General features: G+C 48.5%; 1 protein-coding gene across 2 annotated transcripts in view; it reads right to left on the reverse strand.

Annotated features, from left to right (window-relative positions):
• The window catches only part of EVA1C (eva-1 homolog C), a 67,289-nt gene extending 49,750 nt beyond the window's left edge, over nucleotides 1-17,539 (reverse strand). Inside the window, exon 1 of one of the 2 annotated variants that reach the window (XM_037832564.1) lies at nucleotides 17,085-17,539. In XM_037832564.1, coding sequence (XP_037688492.1) covers nucleotides 17,085-17,292 — 208 coding nt within the window. In that variant the 5' untranslated portion in view covers nucleotides 17,293-17,539. The remainder of the gene's footprint in view (nucleotides 1-17,084) is intronic. The other variant, XM_037832572.1, reaches the window with a different exon arrangement.
• Nucleotides 17,540-19,647: the final 2,108 nt, after the last annotated feature.

A 19,647-nucleotide genomic window follows, 5' to 3' on the forward strand; every position in this document is an offset into this window, starting at 1 on the left:
GTTGGTTTCTGATAGTCACTTATCCCATTATCTCTTACTTTTTCACCCTTTCTCCCAACATTTCCTTCTTTTCTCTTTCTGTACACCCACCTAGTCATTAACTCCCTCCCCCCACTTTACCCTATAAACCCATCTGTTTTTTTAAAGTGGAGTTTTCTGTGTAGGTGCCCCCATGTCTGTTTACATGTGTGGGTTTCAGATCTTTGTGCCTGCCAAAGCATTTGTCTATACATGCCAATCTTTTATATGGCTTCCCAACTCACTCAAACAAAAATCTAAGTCCTTACATGATCTGTGCCCTTCTGCCTACCCCACCTCCCCTCCCCCAGCCTCCTGGCTCCAGCCTCAGCTGCCTTCTTCCTGATGCTCAAAAATGCCAAGCGTAGTCCCACCCCAGGACCTTTGCTTTGACCATTCTCTTTGTCTGAAACATTCTTCCTTCGGATATCTGCTTTCTCCCTCCCTCACTTCTTCCTCATCTTTGTTCAAAGGTAACTTAATTAGGCAGGCCTTCCCTGGATGCTCTGTGAAACGGCACACCTCCCTGCCCCGTCTCCCTTTCCCTGCTGTACTTCACCACACGGAGATATATTGTCTGTTTCTCCTTTTTGAATGTAAGCAGGGAGTTTGTTTTATTCATTGCTGTATCCTCAGCCTGGGAAAGAGTATGACATATAATAAGAGGGCAATGTATAGTTTTTGAATGAATGAATGAGTGAGAGAGCGAGAAAGCCTAGTAGAGTAAGAACAGACCAAAGCAGATGAGTATTAGCTTCTGATTAGTCCTTGTAAGCAGCTAACATCACCCAGTACTGACAAATGCTTATGTTTATTTATACATATATATATCGCCAGTCATCATTTGTAGATTCCATGTGTCCATGTTTGCGAATTTGCCTACTTCCTAAAATTTATTTGTAAACCCCAAATCAATACTTGTGGTCTCTTCACGCTCATTCACAGGCATGCACAGAGCAGAGCAAACTTTGAGTTGCCCAATGCACATGTTCACACAAGTGTCCTTTTTGCGGTCTAATTAGCCATGTTTCTCTTGTCTTTGTGCTTTTATTTGTGACTGTTTAAAACTGGTGATTTCACTATTTAAACTGGCCCCCAAGCATAGTGCTGAAGTGCTGTCCAGTGCTCCCAAGAGCAAGACAGCTGCCATGTGCCTTATAGAGAAAATACGACTGTTAGATCTGCTTCTCTCAGGCAGGAGTTACACTGTGTTGGCTGTAAGTTCAATGTTACCGAATCAACAATATATATTAAATAAGGTGCCTTTAAGCAGAAACACACCTAAAACAAGGTACTGGTTGGTTGACAATAAAATTACTATTACTCATTCCTATTCTTCACAAGAACCTAACCCTGTATTTCCCCTAGGACCACTTGTTCAGGATTTGCTAGTTCAGTGTTTACAGCCACTTTATAGAATATAACTACTGTGAATAGAGAGAATGACTATATGTATGAATGTCTATAAAGAGAGAAAAGGATATGAATCCATCAACTAAAAATTACTCTACATGTGCTGTGTTGGACTTTCATTACAATCCATTTCATCTTGAATAGATTCAGTAGAAGTAGTGCCCTTTTGTGCCTCTTCTACCAAGGTTTCAAATCCTATAAAAATGAGCACCTTGTTCAGTGACCACGTACCAACCCCAGAAAGTTATTCGGTGAACACTGTCTGGATTAGATTAGTATAAATGTAACTGGATCAATCCCCACTTGCCCCAAGCACCTCAACAGAACACTTTTTTCTTCTGGATGCTGAGTGTCCCCCAAACCATAGAGCCACCTGGTGATTAAACCAGGATTGTAGTGCATTTGATAACTTAATGCAACTTTTTACCAGCACTTAAAACTGAGATATGAAATCTATACTTGATCTTTTCTGCTTGGAACTGGCCAAATTAGTGGCTCTCTCCCCATGTGTAACAAAAGGCTCTCAGAAACACTTGGGGTGTTGCTGACCAACCAAAAGGACCAGCATAGCCAACACAAAGCCCTGCTGGGAGCAGGGGGTGCTGCCCCACCCTTACCCTTGTGAAACAGAGAGAAGGCAAACTGCTCATTTCATTTCTGCCCACTTTTAAGATGTGTAGGATGATCAAGGTAGACATGATACGTTCAAGAGCAAAATTAAGACTTGAGGGCAGGTATTCAGTTAATTGGAAAATGATCGAGTCATTTCACTGCTCATAAAAATAAAGTTGCTTTCTCCTTTTTCACCTTAGGGAGGATGGTATTTGGAGAGTAGCATTTATTAACCTCCAGAAGCTATTTTGAAGTTTAAAATGCCTGGACTTAGGGGTGGGACAGGTTTGCTCTACTCTTGACCGAACATGCTTTGCTCACTAAGCAGTTAACAAAACCAGCACAGGGAGGTTCCAAGGCTGGATATGAAATATAAATAGCATATTTAAAACGCAAGGAGGAAGACGGCTGTGGGTTTAAGAACAGGTTGTGCCACGACGTTATTACAGCCTCCTCATTTGCTTAAGGCAGGATTTCGGACAGGTCACTTAAGCTCCCCGTTCTTTGGTTTCACTTAGTATCAGGGAAACTAGGCATTTCTTCCCTTGTGTTTCACAGAAACTGGGGAGGCTAGGTTGACACAGTCTGCAAATGGAAAGAAATACGAGTGGCCCTGTAATTAGCCTGGCCTCACCTCCTTCTTTATGCTCATCCTTAATTGATTCCCTGGCAGCACACACCGAGGCTGGGGCACCTCCACTAAAAGGCCCCTCTTGATTCTCCCGTGGGCTTTTCATTCGCGTTTCTGCACCCTTCTTTTGCTGCCAGTTGTCATGCAGGCACCCTCTGCATGCTATTTTTCTTCCGCTGCCTTGTTTTATGAGTCACAGTTTGGATGACAGCTGAGCGATTCTATCCACGAACGCGGTGACTGACCTCTACTTCATTCCCCGCCATCCAGACATCTTTTTTCTAGCCATTGGCTCCTGGCCATCTTCTGGATGGTTAGGTTGGGGAAAATCCGATCTCAGCTATGTATTTATATAGGAGATAGAGTGGGCTTTACGTATCCACCAGAGGGCTGGTCTTCTGCGTGATTACTTTTTTATATATTTCGAACATGCAGAACTGCTTTCTGGAATTGCCTTCAGAACCATTCTCAATGTGGCAGAACGTTGTTTAAATTAAAAATTACTCATTCCTATTCTTTTTATCAAACTTTCAACTTTTAAAAAATAGCCTCACCATCTGCTAGCTCATTGTTATTGTCACAACTGCTTTCCGCGATGCGACTGTTTTGCTTTCCGCTGCACCAGTGGGTCGCCCGCCTGCTGGTGGCAGGGTCAGGGCTGGGGGTCGCACTCTGACTCCTGGTCCAGGGTCTCTTCCCCAGGTTGAAGGGACCCCTCGCCGAGACCCATGTCCAGGACCTCTGAGTAAAGGAGAAAGTGCTCACTGCCTCTTTCTGTAGAGTTTGTTATAATATTGTACTTGGGATTACTGGAAATGTGACAGAAAGGGAAGGAGAATCAGGGAGAGAGTGAGAGAAATGGGGAACCTGAGTGAACCCATAAAGTTGTGCAGAAGAGAAAGTGGGTCTGTAGAGAAGTCAGGCCTTCAGTTTGGAGGTCAGGTACAGGAGGGGCAAGCAAACCCTGGGAAGGAAAGAGGCCCTTAAAAGCCAGCTGTTCTTTCTTGAGAGGCACCAAGAGGAAACAGGAAAGTCAATGGAGGTGGGCTGGGGTGGGGTGCAGCCACATGGTGTTATTTCTAGCACTTGAATAGCTTGGCGTTTAGAGTCTTGAGGGATTTGACTCCCCTAAGGAGGACAAAAGCACACATTTGTCCTGTTGTTCAGCACCAAGAAGACCAACACGTAGCCTTGGCCTCAAGCACAAGCCAAGCGCTAATCAGAATTCAGGGCAACTACGGTAAGGAAGCACAGGGCGGGGGTGGGGGGCAAACAGCAGGCACCCAGCCCACGCACCCTAGAGGTGAGGAACGCTTCCAGGTGGGAGGCAATGCCTGAAGGAAGAGCAGCAGGTAACCAGGTGTGAAGGACCCTCAGGCAGCTGACCAGGTGTGAAGGACCCTCAGGCAGGTAATCAGGTGTGAAGGACCTTCAGGCAGGTAACCAGGTGTGAATGACACTCAGGCAGCAGGGACAGATATGCAAAGGCTCAGAGGGAGCTCCCAACTGGCCAAAGCATAGGGCATGAAATAGGAATTAGAGGCCAGAGACCCAAGGGGTGCCTTGAATTTAGCCTAAAGGCAGATGGGAGTGACTGCAGGTGTGGATGCAAAGAAGTGGAGCAAGCCAGAGACGGGCAATCTGGAAAAATCCTTTGGGTTGTCCCGTGTCTGATGGATATGGGGGAGAAACGAGGTCCTGAATGGAGGCAGTGGCAGTGGGGTTGGGGTGCAGAACTCAAATCAAGCCCAGCTTCCCGGGCGTGTGACCTGTGCTGGGCTCCACACTCAGAAGGGCCCCACGCTCATCCAAATGCTCTGCTGTCGCCCTCTTGAAATCCTTAACAATGCTATCTCTGAACCTGTGTTTTGTAAGTGAAGTCGGATGGGACACTGCAGCGTCCACGTGGGCAGAGATTCAGCGGGAGTGCACACTGTTGCTTGTCACCCCACGTAGTGTGCAACGCACGGGAGTTCACCGAGACTTGGAGTACAGGGTCAGTGGATTTTGTTCATGAGTGAGTATGGGGAGTCAATGACAGCCCCAAGAGGCCACATCCTCCCTTAGAATTAGAATTTACTTTGAATGCAGAAAGCCAGCAATGGTGTTCTAAGAAACTGAAACAACCAATGAACCGTATCATGTTTCCTACTCATGATAATTCCCTGTATCAGCCAACCCCCCTGTGCTGAAAATGATGATATAGAAGAAAAGGGAAAGACAGAGCAACCCACAGTTCCTTTCCCTTTCAGTCCTTCCTTACACATCTGTAAGGCAAAAGCAGACGGTATTTATAGAATGTGCTGGCATGAGGAAGTAAAATAAAAACAGTTGAGCTCTTTTTGTGCAGCGTATCCACTGTCCTAGTAAGCACAAAATACATATGCATATACTAGGGACAAAAAACAAATTGTGCAGCTCCAGTCATTCCACATACCTGTTCAATGAGCTCATATTTGCATTTAAAATGGTACTGCACAATAGGAAGATGAATAGTAAAATCCATGCTAATAATTTAAATTTTTAATTTTCCTTTACTTAGAACAACATCAAATAGCAAATAAAAAGCACCACAAGTCAAGAGGGAGACCACAGGAAAAGGAAAAAGCTTTATATTTTACCACCTCCAACAGCAATTTTTCTTGCGTTTTGAACAGGAGAAACCTCATTTTCGCTTTGCACTGAGCCCTGCAAATTGTGTAGCTGGTTCTGGGTGAAATAACAGTGATTTCACCCTAGAATCAGCAGGGGTAGGGGAAGGGGCCCTGGGGCATAAAGGAGAGACAGGACTTAGGAAAGACCCCGGTTTTGAACCAGTAGTGCTGCTCGCTGGGGAAATCCAGCATCAAAGAGCAGGCTCCGGATAACCTGTCTGCAGCGCTTGAGGGGCGTCAGAGAGGAGAACCCCAAGCCAGGAGCTCCAGGTAGTGACCTTGGCAGAAGGGAGACCACCAAGTCATCAGCCCATAGGTGGAGGCTGGGAGGCTGGCTGGTTTTGGGGTTGGCATGCTAGGGAATTCGCAGACATTTAAGAGACAGGGCCAAGAAAGAAGGACCTAGAAAGATGAGAGGGAGGGGCAAGAGGTGCAAGGAAACAAATATGTTGGCTGTGAAAAGAAAGAAGAGATGAGATGACAGCCTGGAGCAAACTGCTCAGCCTTGCTGGGCCCCGACTGTCCTTCCTAAGCTGAAGATACAACACTTGTCTCTGGATGGCTGTGAAGATTGAAAAGGCTGTCATGTGTTAAGTGCTGGGCACACTGCTCTGCCCATAGCAAGCCCTGTATAAATGTTCACGTTTATTATTACTCCCATTAGTTGTGGATTTGTCCAAAGATATGAGAAAGGGAGCGGAGAGGGACAACAGGAGGGTGGGAAACCTCAGTTTCTAGTGGCCACCATCTCCCAACAACGTGACATTTCTCCAGCAGTGCTCAGAGCCCAGGTGAAGGTAATGCACGAACTAGGGAGGGAACCAAAGAAACGAGCTAAAAGACAACCTTGGGCAGCAATACCGGCAGCGGCGCAGAGTGGGGGGAACAACTCGCAGCCTTGTCCTCCCCAGCTCGGTTTGGGGCCAGGAGGACAGAAATGAAGCCACCATCTCCTTCTCACCCTCAGCCAACACAATGCACCCTTACTCACTTGCAGAAGGAAAGCTATGTCTTGTAATTGTCTTGTAACTGAGATAAAGAATAAGATTAATCTTGGGGTAAAAAGGTTGCCGCAAAATGGAGCCTTCAGCAGACTGAAGTTCTAGAGCTCTTTGAAACCGTCAGAATCACATCTGATCTGGAGATAACAAACCCAGTAACAAACCAGGCATCACCTTAAAAGAAATTATGCCTGGGGCTAATTTGGAAGTCCTCAATCCCAAAGGAAAAAACAAAGCTATGACGTGTGCCCAAAGCCCCGAAAGAGGGGATTGTTCTTTTTCAGATGGGATCGAAAAGGAAATTTTTGAAGTGCAGCAATTAAAGAGCAGTGGCTGGCAGCAGAGCCCCTCCCAGCAAAGCCACAAGGAAGCAAAGCTTGACTCTTCCCTGCCCCTCCTGCTAATCCAAATCCCATGCTGTGTACTCTCCTGACACTCCATCCCCACGTTAGGAGCCAGCTCCCTTTGCCAAAGCTCCAGGTTCCAGAACCTTCCCTTCTTTCTCCTCTTCTGCTTTAAGCCTCGCTGATCCTGCATTCAAAACTCTTAAGGCTTTGGTATCTCAGTGGCTAACCAAAACAATTGATTCATTTGCGTATGACTGATGACCCTTCAACTAAAAGGTCAAGGTTCACTTCAGAGCCACGGGGTACACCCCCCCCCCAACACAGTGTGACTCCTGATTAGACGCACCAGGAAGAACGCAACATCACTGCTGTGGACAGTCCTGCTCAAAGTGCCTAAGACCCTAAGCGTGCAGAAACTGCAGACAAAGCCAAGGTAAGGTGCCTTCCATAAGACAACTGGCTTGTAATCTTCAAGAATGGCTGTGTCATGAAAGATGAAGACAGGCTGGGGAACTGCTCCTGCTTAAAGGAGGCTAAAGAGACTGGACAACTGGACATAATGCATGATCAGGGATTTCCTTTCGCTCCAAGGTACATTATTGGGACCTGATGAAATCTGAATAAGGTCTGCGTCAACTTCCTGATTGGGATCATTCTCTGATTATGTAAAGGATTAGCTTTGTCTTAGGAAACACACACTGCAATATTCAGGAGTAAAAGAGCATCTCATTCGCAATTTAGAGAGGAAAGAATAAAGCCAATACGGCAAAATGTAACATTTCGGGAATCTGGGTGAAGGGTGTAAGAGAAGTCTTCGTACTATTCTAGCACCTTTTTTGTAAGTCTGGGAATAAAAATTAATATTTAATATTTAACAAATAAATAGATAAATTTTAAAAGTCTGCAATATTTGCCACCAGGTCTCAACCCTGACTGCACATTAGAATCACCTTGGGAGCTTTTAAAAAATATTGATGTCCGGGCCCACCTCAAGATTCAGATTTAACAAACCTGGAGCGAAGACCAGAAAACAGTGTATTTTTCAAGCACCCCGAGGTAATGCTAACATGCAACCCCGAGGAATAATCAACAGCCATTTCAGTCCCAGCATTCTCAGGTGGGGGAAAGTTCTGGGCCTCTAGTATCTGCTCCTTTTGTGCGCTGATCCTGGTTGTGCTGTGGTGGCTCCAAATAGGTGCACGTCCTGGATGCATCCACTAATCAGCTTGGAGACATCTGGGCAAATCACCTATCGGTCCCTAGCCTGGATTTTGCCATCTACAGAACGGGGGTAGCCAAGAGCTAAGAGGCCAGGTGAGGATTCAAGACGGGAGCAAGCTCAGCTCAACGACCCTGTCACAAAGGGCCTTAATGCCCTCTGGCATGGGTTGTAAATGAGATGGGGACCCTGAAATCTTTGTGATGTCCAGGTGGCAGTAGGACTCCCCAATTTCCAGCATTGTCAAAGTTTGTCCTGCAGCCCTCTTCCTCCTTAAGGACTGGAGTCTCAGGGTGGGGGGTTCTGGGTACAGGGGCTGGAGTGGGTGGAGGGGGCAGGCAAACATGGCTATTCCTCTTCCAAGCAGCCAGGGGCAAGCTGGGGGTGCAGGTGGACAAGCTCCAGAGGGGTGGCTGAGGCAACCCCCATTTACCCCTTCCTAAGGCAGGCCTGACGGAGATGATGGGGATCTCCGTGGAGAAAGCTAACTCACCAAGGCCTGATCCCAGATCTCAGCCCACCATGCTGCCCCTAAAGGGTTTCCCTTCTAAAGCTGAGCTGTCCGATAGGGTGGTTACTAACGAAACGTGGCTGGTCTGAACTAAAGTGTGCTGTGTCACTCACACACTGGATTTCCAAGTCTTCATAAGCAAAAAAAGATTGTGAAATTCGCAGTGTTTTAAAATGTCAATTATATGTTGAAATGAGAATATTTTGGATATATTGGGTTAAATAAAATCTACTACTGAAATGAATTTCACCTGTTTCTATTTGCTTTTTCTAACATAGCTACTAGACAAATTTAATATTACACATGTGGTTCATATTATATTTCTTTTGGGGCAGCTCGGCCCTAAAGCCTTCCTGTTGTCCTTTTGTGACTTATTTCCCTTTTGAGGCTATCCTGTGTTCAATTTATTAAAACTAAATCAAGGAGGGGGTTAATAATGCAAGGGAATCAGGCCTGGACCCCCAATGCCCTGCAGTGGGAATTGTTTAACCCTTTCCCCTGTGGGAAGCCCTTCCCCCTTAGACTTCCGTAATTCCAGCAAATTCACTCTTCCCCATAGTCCACCAAAGTTCAGAAATCGTCAAGCACTGTCTATTTCTTGCAGCTTGCTTAAACAATAATAATGATAATTTTATTAATTTACAACCCAGCACTCAGTACTACAATTTTAACCCAGTCTGTGAGAACTGTATCACAAACCTGTGACATTCTTTAAACTCAAGCTCTCAGTTACTTTCTCAGCCCATGCACCCCCCACCTGCTAAGTCACCTTCCCATGGAAAGAGAGTGCTACATTGGTAATGCAGAGAAATAGTTCAGGGTAGACTCATCAGAGACCTTTTGTCAATGAGGGTTAGATTCAGCAAAGAGAAGGCTGTGGCTTGGGGTTGGTCAGCAGGTCATCAGATGACTGCCTTCTTCTAAGGACGTCGGACATCTCACTCAAGTTTTAGCTGCACATGGCAGCAGCAGTTCACTAAGATGGTTCCTTGGGGTCAGGCCTTCCTCCCAGTAACAGACCTGAGCTGTAGACAGCCCAGGTGGGTTTTATCTGTGCTTGTATTCAGGGACTGAGCTTCTTGTCCAAGTCTGGTTTTATCTTGGACCCAATCTGCTGTGATCCGTATTGCATATGGGATTTTCATGTTAAATATCCTAGTACGGAAAAAAACAAACAAACAAAAAAAAAACCCTTTAAATTCAGTGACTGTGCAGGGTTCTAAGAGAGCATTCTGGAAACAGGAAGAAGGAAACAGGGGTTGTTTTCTGAGGAGCAGTGGCATTGGACACAAGACCCAAATGAGTGGTTTGGGCAGAAAGTCACCTCCATAATACTTAATGCAACATTGCAAGTGACCTTCCTGTCCCAGAAGCTTATAATCTATTCATGGTTCAAATGGGTCCAAGAGTCGAATATGATGCTTTGGTTCTTAACTTGAAGCAATGCTGCAGCTGAAGTTCTATCACACCAGAAGGAGCCAGAATGAGAAAATGAGCAAAATCCTCCCATTGGACAGCATTCTTACGTCACCCACTTTAAAATTAAATCTGAAAACCTGAAACAGAGTTCTGACAGGCCTGCTATTTTCTCTGGTGCCAAAAGCCATACAAAAGACCTTTTTTTTTTTTGGACATAGTTCTTAAAATGCTTGGAAATTCAGATGTACCAACTCACAAAACTGAACAAATATCATGCATCCATTCCTGTGGGTGCCCCTGCTTGCTCTTTTTGGAAACAATGCTATATTTTCTCTGTGTTTGGCAGAAGGAAAGAAATATTTTAATTAGAGTGGTGACCTGCTGAAAAGATGGGTGACAGAGGAGGGCAAGCTCTGAGCCGATGGGTGTTGTGAAGTCTCGTGGCCTCTGGCCAAGGGGTGGTGATTATCTTTTCAGAAGATTCCGTTTGATTCTCTTGCTACTAAAATTGGGCTCTGCAAAGGCACTCAGTCCTATGACCCCATAAACTTCAAATGTGCCCTAACATATGAGCATGTGTGTGCCAGGAGCTCTAGCTGTCTGTACACGGGTGTGCAGAAGTAATGCGCGGAGGGTAGAAGGAAAACAGAAGGAGGAAAGGATGAGGCAGTGGGACACACTAAGGAAAAACACACCTCTACACAGCCTTTACGACTTTCCCTTCATCTAATGGCTCTCCTCCTTTTCAAAATTCCAGTCCAATTTCTCCCAGCCCCTCTCCCCACCCCGCCAATTATTTCCCTGAGGTTGTGAAATCATGGCAGTGTATTGCAAATGGATCATCGCACTGCCAGTGAGCAACCAGCTTCAAGTTTGAACACCTCTCCAGAGGGATCTTTTAGCTTGACACTAACAATGGCAAAGATTCTAGCTTGAAATGAAGAGAGTAAAAGGCTCAAAAACATGGGCAAGTTCCCTAGGGGAGAGAAGGAAAAAGAAGCCTGAGTAAAACCCAGCTGGCTGGAGTGTGGACAGAAGAATGACTGTGGCTGTATTTTCATGGCCTTGGCTCTAAGGAACTGAAAACACCTCTGGCTCCGTGAGTTGCACAGATGCAAAAGGCAAGCTGGACCTGAAGACAAGAGCCACAGACCGTCCTTTGGTGCTCCAGACTCCAGTTCCTCTCAACTCCCCACCTCTTCACATTCCCAAAGCACAAAAAAATGAAACAAGAACAAGGCTTCTTCTGGTCCAGCCCAGGAGCCCTCAACCTTGGAGGGATGACCAGGCAATTCTTTCTTGTGGAGGACTGCTTTGTGCATCGTAGAATGCACCCTGGCTTCTATCCACTAGATGCCAGTAGCATCCCTCACCTGCAGCTGTGACAAATAAAAATGCCTCCAGATGTCATTAGATATTCCCGGGCAGGCAAAATCACCCTGGATTGAGAACCACTGGTTTAGAATAAACATGGTGACAAGCTAAATTTTCATTGGATAAAGATAATCATCTACTGCAAGGACCCTATGGCATTTAGAGAATGCTGACACCCCCAAATCACCTGCTTTGAACAGCCAGAGAGGAACACAGAAACTCTTAAGAATCTTTGCAGTTGAACCTCAGGGTTTGAAGTTGCAGAACAGGCAAAACCCCAAGATCTGTTCTGTCTTATTCTCCACAGCCTGCCGTGACTGATCCTTCCCAGCAGAACCCACAGCTCCGGTCACAGGGGACCACTTTTCTTCCCGCAGCCATGGATGGGGCTAAGGCTGCACAGCCTGTGCACACAGCTTTTGGCATCGTTAGCTTTGGGGAAAGGAGAGTTTACTCATTTAGGGCTCAGAGAATAAGAGGGTAGTGTTTAAAAACAAATGTCCCTTAATTTCACAGCAAATTAACACACACAAAAAGAGGTGTGTGTGCCTGGGCATGGGTTCACGTACAGTTTTTAATTGGTGCATTGCTTAAAGCGGATCTTTCAAAAGCTGTACAAATTGGCCTTTTCGCTAAGATCGTGCATTCTCATTTGCACTTTTCTCCTGTCGAACGGGCAGAGAAGAAAAAGGGCTCAATGACCTCTCTTGATCCTGAATACAGTATAGTGATTTATGGTGTTTAAGTCTGAGAACTTTGGAAACCAATGGACATGAAATGAGTGAAAAAGCTTCGAAGTCGTGAGACACCAAGGAGAGGACTTGGTTAGTTTAGTGGGCTCTTCTTGGACACTGAAACACTGCTGAATGCTGTCACCAGTAGTATCTCATGGGGCCCTTTCAGACAAAAAGGGTTATTTTATCCAGATTATTCCCCCATGTTGCAGGGGAAAAAGGAACTCATTTGTAATCATCAAAGGAATGCTGACAGACTCGAAACGGGATTACACTCTATTATGCTCATCCGAATTAAATATTTGTTTGGAGATCAGTCTTCGGTTCCTCCTCCCTGCTCCTCCAACTCCAACTTTGGAGTGACTGTGATGGAAAGTTGTGGAAGGAAGGGATGGGAAAAGGCAAGTCTACTCAGTGGGCAATTGAAACAGCAGTGGTTACTCCATGAATTATCTAGAAAGGCTAGTCAAAAGATGGCACCTGTTTTTCTGCTTGCTCCCCTACTCGGCAGCCACTCAGATGGAGCCCCCCAGGCGGAGCCCCCCCCAGCCAGCTCGAGCCCCTGTGTTAGAGCCTGCCTTGGCTCTGTTTCCCAGCTGGGTGGTAATGGGCAGGTTAGTTAACCTCTCTGAGGCTGGGTTCTCGTCTGCAAAACGAGACTAGTACTCACCTCATGGGGTTGCTATGAGGACGAAATCAGATAACACAGTGCTCAATTAATCTTTACTCCCTTCCCTTCTGTTTCCTTCCCTAAAATGGCTGTGAGGCTGCCCTTTCCAATAAAGCACCTGGGAGACCAAAAGCCATCAATAATGGGGCCACTTGCTTTACCAAACTCCTCTCTGCCACAGAAAGAGCTGACAGAACGTTTTTCAAATGTCGGTACTTTCCATGGAAACAGACTGGCAGTTTCAGATCCTTGCTTTTCATCTCTTTTCTGCTGTGGCAGCTGGACAACTCCTGCAGACATTTAGTTTGTTTTCCTTTGGTTGCAAGTTGGCTTCTTGCTCCATAAAATTTTTAAAAGTCAAGACAACCCCTGAGTAAAAGGATGGTGTGATGAAGGCACGTGGGTGTTGGGGAGGTGGTGACCACCTACTAGCTGGGAAAATTCAGTCCAAGTCTCTCCCGTGGTGAGACATGGGGGCAGAGGACATCCAGCCACACCCATGTATACCTGGGCAAAATGATGACACAGACACAGCAGTGGCTGCACAGTAAAATCACCTGGAGTGCTTTAAGAAAGAGACCAGTGCCTGGCTCTCCTGGGACCAATTAAATCAGAGTCTCTGGGGTGAAGCCTGAGCATCCACATATTTTTTAACCTCCCCTAGCAATTCTAACATGGTGCCAGGGTTGGAAACCACTGCCCACCTGGGCACCTGGGCAGTCCGGGAAAGGTCCAAGCCCTTCCAAATGAACAATGGTGTTCCATCCCTCGGGACCTTGTTCCCACCCCTGAGCTCCCAAGGTCAATCGAATCCATTTCCACCTTCTGAAATTCTTGGCCAATGAAATGAGGTGCTACCAGTTGGGTTTATCTACGGAGTTGCAAATGACCCAGTACAAAGTACCACTTATTGCTTGCTTGAGCTACCCATGGTGGAGAGTAAGGGGTTGGCCATGGGAACCATTCTCTAATACAGTCCTTTGAGGTCTGGAGATCTTCCAGAACAGGGAAGGCCTTGTTTCCTGTCTCCTCTCCATCCCATTTTCCACGTGCAATGCTACAGATCCTACAGTAAAATTAACTGTGTAAATATATGGTGATGCTAACTTCCTCAGGAGTTCTGTGAGAATTCAAGTGGGAACTAGAACCATTTTCCACCCCTCTCTTCCCACCCCCACCCATAATCCCATCCATCACTTTGAACTTCTGTGAGAGGAAAGGAAAGAAAAGAAAGAAAAAGAACATGAGAAAAAAAGGGAAGAGGTGAGGAAGGAAGAGAAGCCCCTGCTGGCATTCAGAAGAGAAAGAACAGAGAGTCAGACCACCAAAAAAAAAAAAAAAAAGAGCAAGAACTGAGGAACCATCACAAACCAAGTCTGAGAGGCACAGTGGAAAGTCCTTCTTTGGGGCAGGGCAAAATGTAGAGGATCCTTCACTTTGTATGGCTGGAAACCAAAGAGCACCCCTCCTTCCTCTCAGCTCTCACCCCCATGCTCCAGCTCCCTGTCTTGTTCTCCAAACAAGGACAATAGGAATGAAATTATAATTCTGTTCAAAACAAAATCAATGACCAGTTTGGACCTCTCAGGACAAATCCTCAACTTGGGATAAAGTAAAAAGAACAGAACTCCATCCCTAAGAGGAAAATTGATGAAAACCAAATACATTCGAGTTGGGATTAAAGAGCAGAAATACTAAATTTGCACAGCCAGCTCTTGCCTTCCCTGGGATACATTTTTAATGCACTGATGACAGCCTTCCAATGGCCCTTGGCAGCATCTCAATATCTTCAGGGATGAGAGAGCAGGGGGTGTTTGGAAGCCCCAGCAGGCTGGGAGGTGATTAGCCCAAGTCACGAGCATAAGGGGGAGGAGGAAGACACCATGCAGCCTCTAGTTTATTAAGAGATCTGATGCTAGAACTCCCGGGGCAAAAAAAAATCAATGACCCAGGAAAACTACACCAGCTGACAGCCTCAGTAAAAAGCTCAAGGAAGAGTTGCAAGGAGAAAGGCTTAGGAAGCCCTGCAAAGCTCTGCCCTGCTAATCTCCCGGGAGGCCTTGTACTGTACAGGGAATGGCTGTGACCCTGGACTTTCTGGTGCTTTCTTTCATGCGGATGCGTACGTCAGCCTCCCTCCCTCCCCTTCTTCACTGGGCAAAGACATCCCAAGTCCCCTCCAACCTCTCCCAGTTTCAGTTTTTGATGTCTCTCTTGTTTGGAAAAACAAGTATCTGCACTGTCAAATCTCTATCTAGCCCTTGGGCATTGTTTTAAGGCTCCCCGGGGGAGGGTCCACTGCCTCTTTACAGGTCTCTGTTCGGTTTCTGCACACCCCTACATGGTCATAAAAAGGAACGAGACCTCTTGTCCCCAGGAAAGCAGGCAGCAGGCTTTGAGGCCCTAGGGGATTTGAAGTTACTGGATCAGATCCATGGCTCCCACTAAACATTCAACCGAACTCTCAGACTGTCATCGTTGGAGCCTAGGAATTTTCTTGAAGGTTGTATTTCACATGGCTAGGGTTCTTTAAGTGTCAAGTCAAGTTAGCCAACTTCGGAAGACGTCTTTCTCCCTGAGTCTTTCCTAAAGTTTCCCTGACCTCACATACAACAGAATTTAGATTTCAACTTAAATGTGTCTGTGATTTGGGAGGACATTCTCTTTTCTTCTCCCCAAAGGCTCCCTGACACTTCCCTTCAGTTCTCTGGAGAGTGACCATATCCATAGGAAAAATGGGATTGGCTGTGTGTCAACTTGGGAACATCACCACCTATCATCGGCTCAGAGAGTTTAAGCTCTGGAATTCAAGTTGACAGGAAAAGCAGAAGGGAGTTCCTTTTATCATTTATGTTATTTAGAAGAACATGTATCAAAGCATCCAATTCCCGCAGGCTATAGCCACCCTCTCTGTTAGCTCCAGTTCATCATATGTAACTGTGACTACAGACAATTCCAAACTTGGGTGGTAATCTATAGACCGCTACAAGTATTACAACTGCTTCACTAAAGAAACACTCTCTAAGAGTCTATAATCTGCAAACACAATCTAATGGCTACATCGCAGTTTACCTAAAGCAGTATTTGTTCAGTTGCAATGATGTCACAATGAAGGGCTTGTCAGCTCTTCCATTCTTTCCTGACAATATTCAGGGCACGAAGGTGGCTGAATTCAGAACTACTCTCAGTAGCTTAAATCAGCAAATACGGGACTTTTCATGCAGCCAAGAAAGTTCTATTTAAAACAAAAAAGTCAGTAGTACTTGAAAAGTCCAGTGCATTTCCCCAGCTCACTTACCACAGCATTCTGACCCTGAGGTGCGGAATTTTTAAGGGCCACAGTTTGCTTGCCAAATAGGCATATCCTGGCTTCCTGTGCCACATGGGAACACTGCCTTGATATTAAATATTCAAAGCAAAGAATCTCTGATCCAAGGGCTCTCAGCTAACAATGACATTCTCTGTAAGTAAACTAGAAACCCAACTTAACTTCTGGTTTGTCCATTTCTCTGCCATGCACTTGTCTATTGCACAAACACAGCTGAGGAGTGACTCTGTTTATCATGATTATATTGCATGATGGGGGAGGGGTGCAACAGGGACTCTGCAAACCCTGGACTTGGCAGAAGGTCCCTGGAAAGGTGGGAGCCTGGGGTTCAGAGCTGCCTCCTGGGCCGGGGAAGGGTGAAGTGCCCCAGCCTCGCCAAAGGGAGACCCAGGTCTGTCACAATTGCGACGGCGTTTGTTACCCTAAGCTAGTGCAGCGCTAAACTAAACGAATGTGGCTCCCACAGCCATCATTGACATGGAAACTTCTTTCACTTTGAGTGGTCGCACCTGCAACTCCAGAAATGAGATAACCTGCAGAGGCCTTGGTCCCGTTTCCCCAAAGAAAAGCCTCATAGTTAACTCAGGAGGAGTTAATATTTTTCTGTTGAAGGAGACTGGGACTGTTAACGGGGGACGCGGTACCTTTTGGTGGTTAAGTCAGGCCCCCTGAGTCTCCTCTCCCTTCGGTAAGCTTCTTCTCATCTCTCACGGCATTCAGCCAGCCCTCCCTTCTCCCATGAGCTTCGCTCCCTGCCGGCGTGGACATCAGGTTAGCTGTCCCCTGGGCAGTTCTCCTTACATGGGCAGCGGGAGGCTGGCTAGGGCGCACTCGGGGTGTGCCGGTGGCAAAGCAAGTACAACTCGCCGGACATAACACGTGCATTACGGCGCCGGGTACCGTGCAGGGTTCAGCTCAAGAAGGCTCTAGAGGACGCGCGTATCCCCGATGCTGGGAAACTGACGAGGTCAAAGGCTAGGCGAGGAACTCCAAACACGTTACCCATTCTTCCTTCTAGGTGGGCTCCCCTGCCGCCACCCCACACGCAGCCACCTGTATGCCAAGGACTCACATCAAGCAAGAGAAATAACTATAAACGCGTCCCAACCTTAATCCAATCCGGCCGTGCCCCCTGGGGCGGCTGCAGGCTCACCTGGAAGCGGCGGCGTCGGGGGCGCACGGGGAGGTGGGGCGCTCTTACCGGAGAAGTCCGTGAGCGCTGCGATCTCTTTGGAACAGACCAGGACAGTGCAGTAGAAGAGACGCAGGAGCTGCCCCGGAGAGTCTACCTGCCGGCGGAGGCCGGGATGCTGCGCTGGCTGGGGCGCGGGCGGCGGGCGCTCGGGTCCCGGCTGGAGCATGGTGCGCGACGCGGCACAGCGCGGTCGCTGGCCGGAGGCGGCCAGGGGACGCTGGGCGGAGGGCGGTGTCACATGGCGGGACGAACGGGCAGTCAGCGGCTCCGCGGCCCCTCAGCCGGCTCCCCGCCCAGGCTGCCCGAGCCTTCTCCCCGGCGCGGACCAGCCCCGGCTCCCCAGCAAAGGGGAGGGAGCAGAGAACCAGGGCGGGGCGAGAGCCTCGGGAAGGATCCGCGTAGTTTCCCCGAGAGGAAATCTTCGCTGCCGCCGCGCGGGAGGAAACAAGGGGGGCAGAAGGGAAAGTGTGGCCCTCGCGCACCCCGCGGCTGCCGAGTCCTGCCCCGGGCGCGCTGCCCTGCGCGGAGGGCGCCCCCCAACAGCGCGCCGAGGATGGCGCAACTTGAGTGACTTCCACGCCCGGGTCCCCCGGCCCGGTCCGAGCTGGCCTGGTGCCAGCCTCGCCCTGGCAGCGGGAGGAGCGAGGCTGGTACCCGTGACGCACTTTGGAGCCAGCGCCGCGCGTGCAGCCCGGGCGCCGCCGGGGCGAGGCAGGGGCACGGTCCGCGCGAAGGTGAGGTTCTGGGGGCGTGAGCGTCGCCCGGCAGAGTACTGGAGCCCCCCGCGGTCGTGCCTGCGACCCCTCCGCGCTCCATGTGCAAAATCACCCCCTCCCCAGCCTGGCGGCGAGATACGCGCAGCCGTCCCATTTCGCAGACGAGGAGATTGAGTCCGGTGCTTTACCCAAGCTTACGCAGCGAAGACGTGAAGAAGCTGGGGTCTCAAAACCGGTCAGGTGGCTCCAGAGCCGGTTTTTTTGGGCACTGGTGGGCCGCAGGGCGCAGGAGAGCTGACACCGGACCCGTATAAACAGCCGCCAAGCGCTAATAATTGGGCTTTGTTTTAAAATGGGCCACAGCATCTTTCTGAACCTCTCAATTACGCGCAACGTGACCCACGTTTGTGGGCGAGGAGCAGCCGGCGAGGCTCCGGCTCGGGGCAGCCGAGGACAAGTGTGTAGGGGTCCCCGGGGCTGCGCGCCAGGTGCGGGTACCTGGGGCTCAGGGATCCAAACCCGCTGCGGCGCCGGCGGGAACGAGGAGGGCCCGGCGGGCGGGCGCTCAGCACGGAGTGTTCCCGAACACCGCGGGAGGGACTGCCAAGTTCGCGGCCGGCTTGACGCGGAAACGTAGATAATGAGGCCCGAGGGCGGGACCGGGCACGTTGCCCGCCCCACCCCCACCCCGGGATCGAGAGCTGCGAACGCCCCGGGGAGGCTTGGAGAAAGAAAACCGGAACGCGTTGGCTTCCCCGTGGGACGTCTTGGATGGGGCTGCAGGGATCCGGAGCGGTGGATGACGCTGGGTCCCGCGTAGTGCTCCAGCCCCGTCCTCCACCTGTCTGGGAGCGGGGTGGCGAGTGATAGACATCGGTATTTGTTAGCCCGAGGCTCACCCACTCTGCCAGGAACAACGATCGCCACTTGAAAAAAAAAAATCTACATTAAAATAAAAATTCAGTCTTCTCAATATCTCCTGAACATGGTCTCAGTGTGCCGTTTGGAAATTGGGGAAACTGAGGCTGGGAGGCTAGGGTAAGGATGTCTAGCACTTAGAAGCCACTCAGTAAATAGTGTTTGCTCAGCACAACCAGGTGTGAAACTCAGGTCCCTCGTGCACTTTTCATTCCATCTGTTCATTCATCCAATTTGCATATTAATCAAATACCTGTGTGTGTCAGGCCCTTTGCTAAGGGATGGGGATGCAGGTCTGGGTAGCACAGGCAGAGAGTCTGCTGCCTGGGGGCTGGGGCTGGCAGCACTGCCCTGTGGGTGTCCAGTGCCTTTGGGCACTGCAATAACTGTGAACAGTACCCAGGACTCAGCTTCCTTCTCTGAAAAGGAAAATTGTCCCGTCTTCAGGGTAATTGTGAGGAGTTAATGAGCTCATACAGGTGAAACACCTAGAACTGGGCCTGGAACAAGGTAAGTGCTCAGTCAGTATTAGTTTTCATTACGTGGGGAAGACAGAGCACTCAACAGTTAATGCCGAGTGAGCCAAGAGTCATGAAAGACAAGGTGAGGGGGGAGAGGGTAACGGGGAGGGGGTGGAAGGGAAGGAGGTGTTAGGGACCATTTGAAGGGAAGATTAGTGAGAACAATGTGAAGAGTAAGGCCAAGCAAAAGTTTGGGGACGGTGAGTGAACACTTGAGAGAACAGGACCGGGCGTGTGAAGTTGGAGAGGGAGCCTGGCTCCATGGAAGAATGGAGAGATGTTGAAGTGCTGCAGCAGAGAGCAAAGGGCAGGCTGAGGTGACTTGGAGAAGTCTGCAGACCAGCGCTTGAGTTTGGAGACTTTGGT

Source organism: Choloepus didactylus, chromosome 1, assembly GCF_015220235.1.
Source record: "Choloepus didactylus isolate mChoDid1 chromosome 1, mChoDid1.pri, whole genome shotgun sequence".
NCBI classification, from domain to species: Eukaryota; Metazoa; Chordata; class Mammalia; order Pilosa; family Megalonychidae; genus Choloepus; species Choloepus didactylus.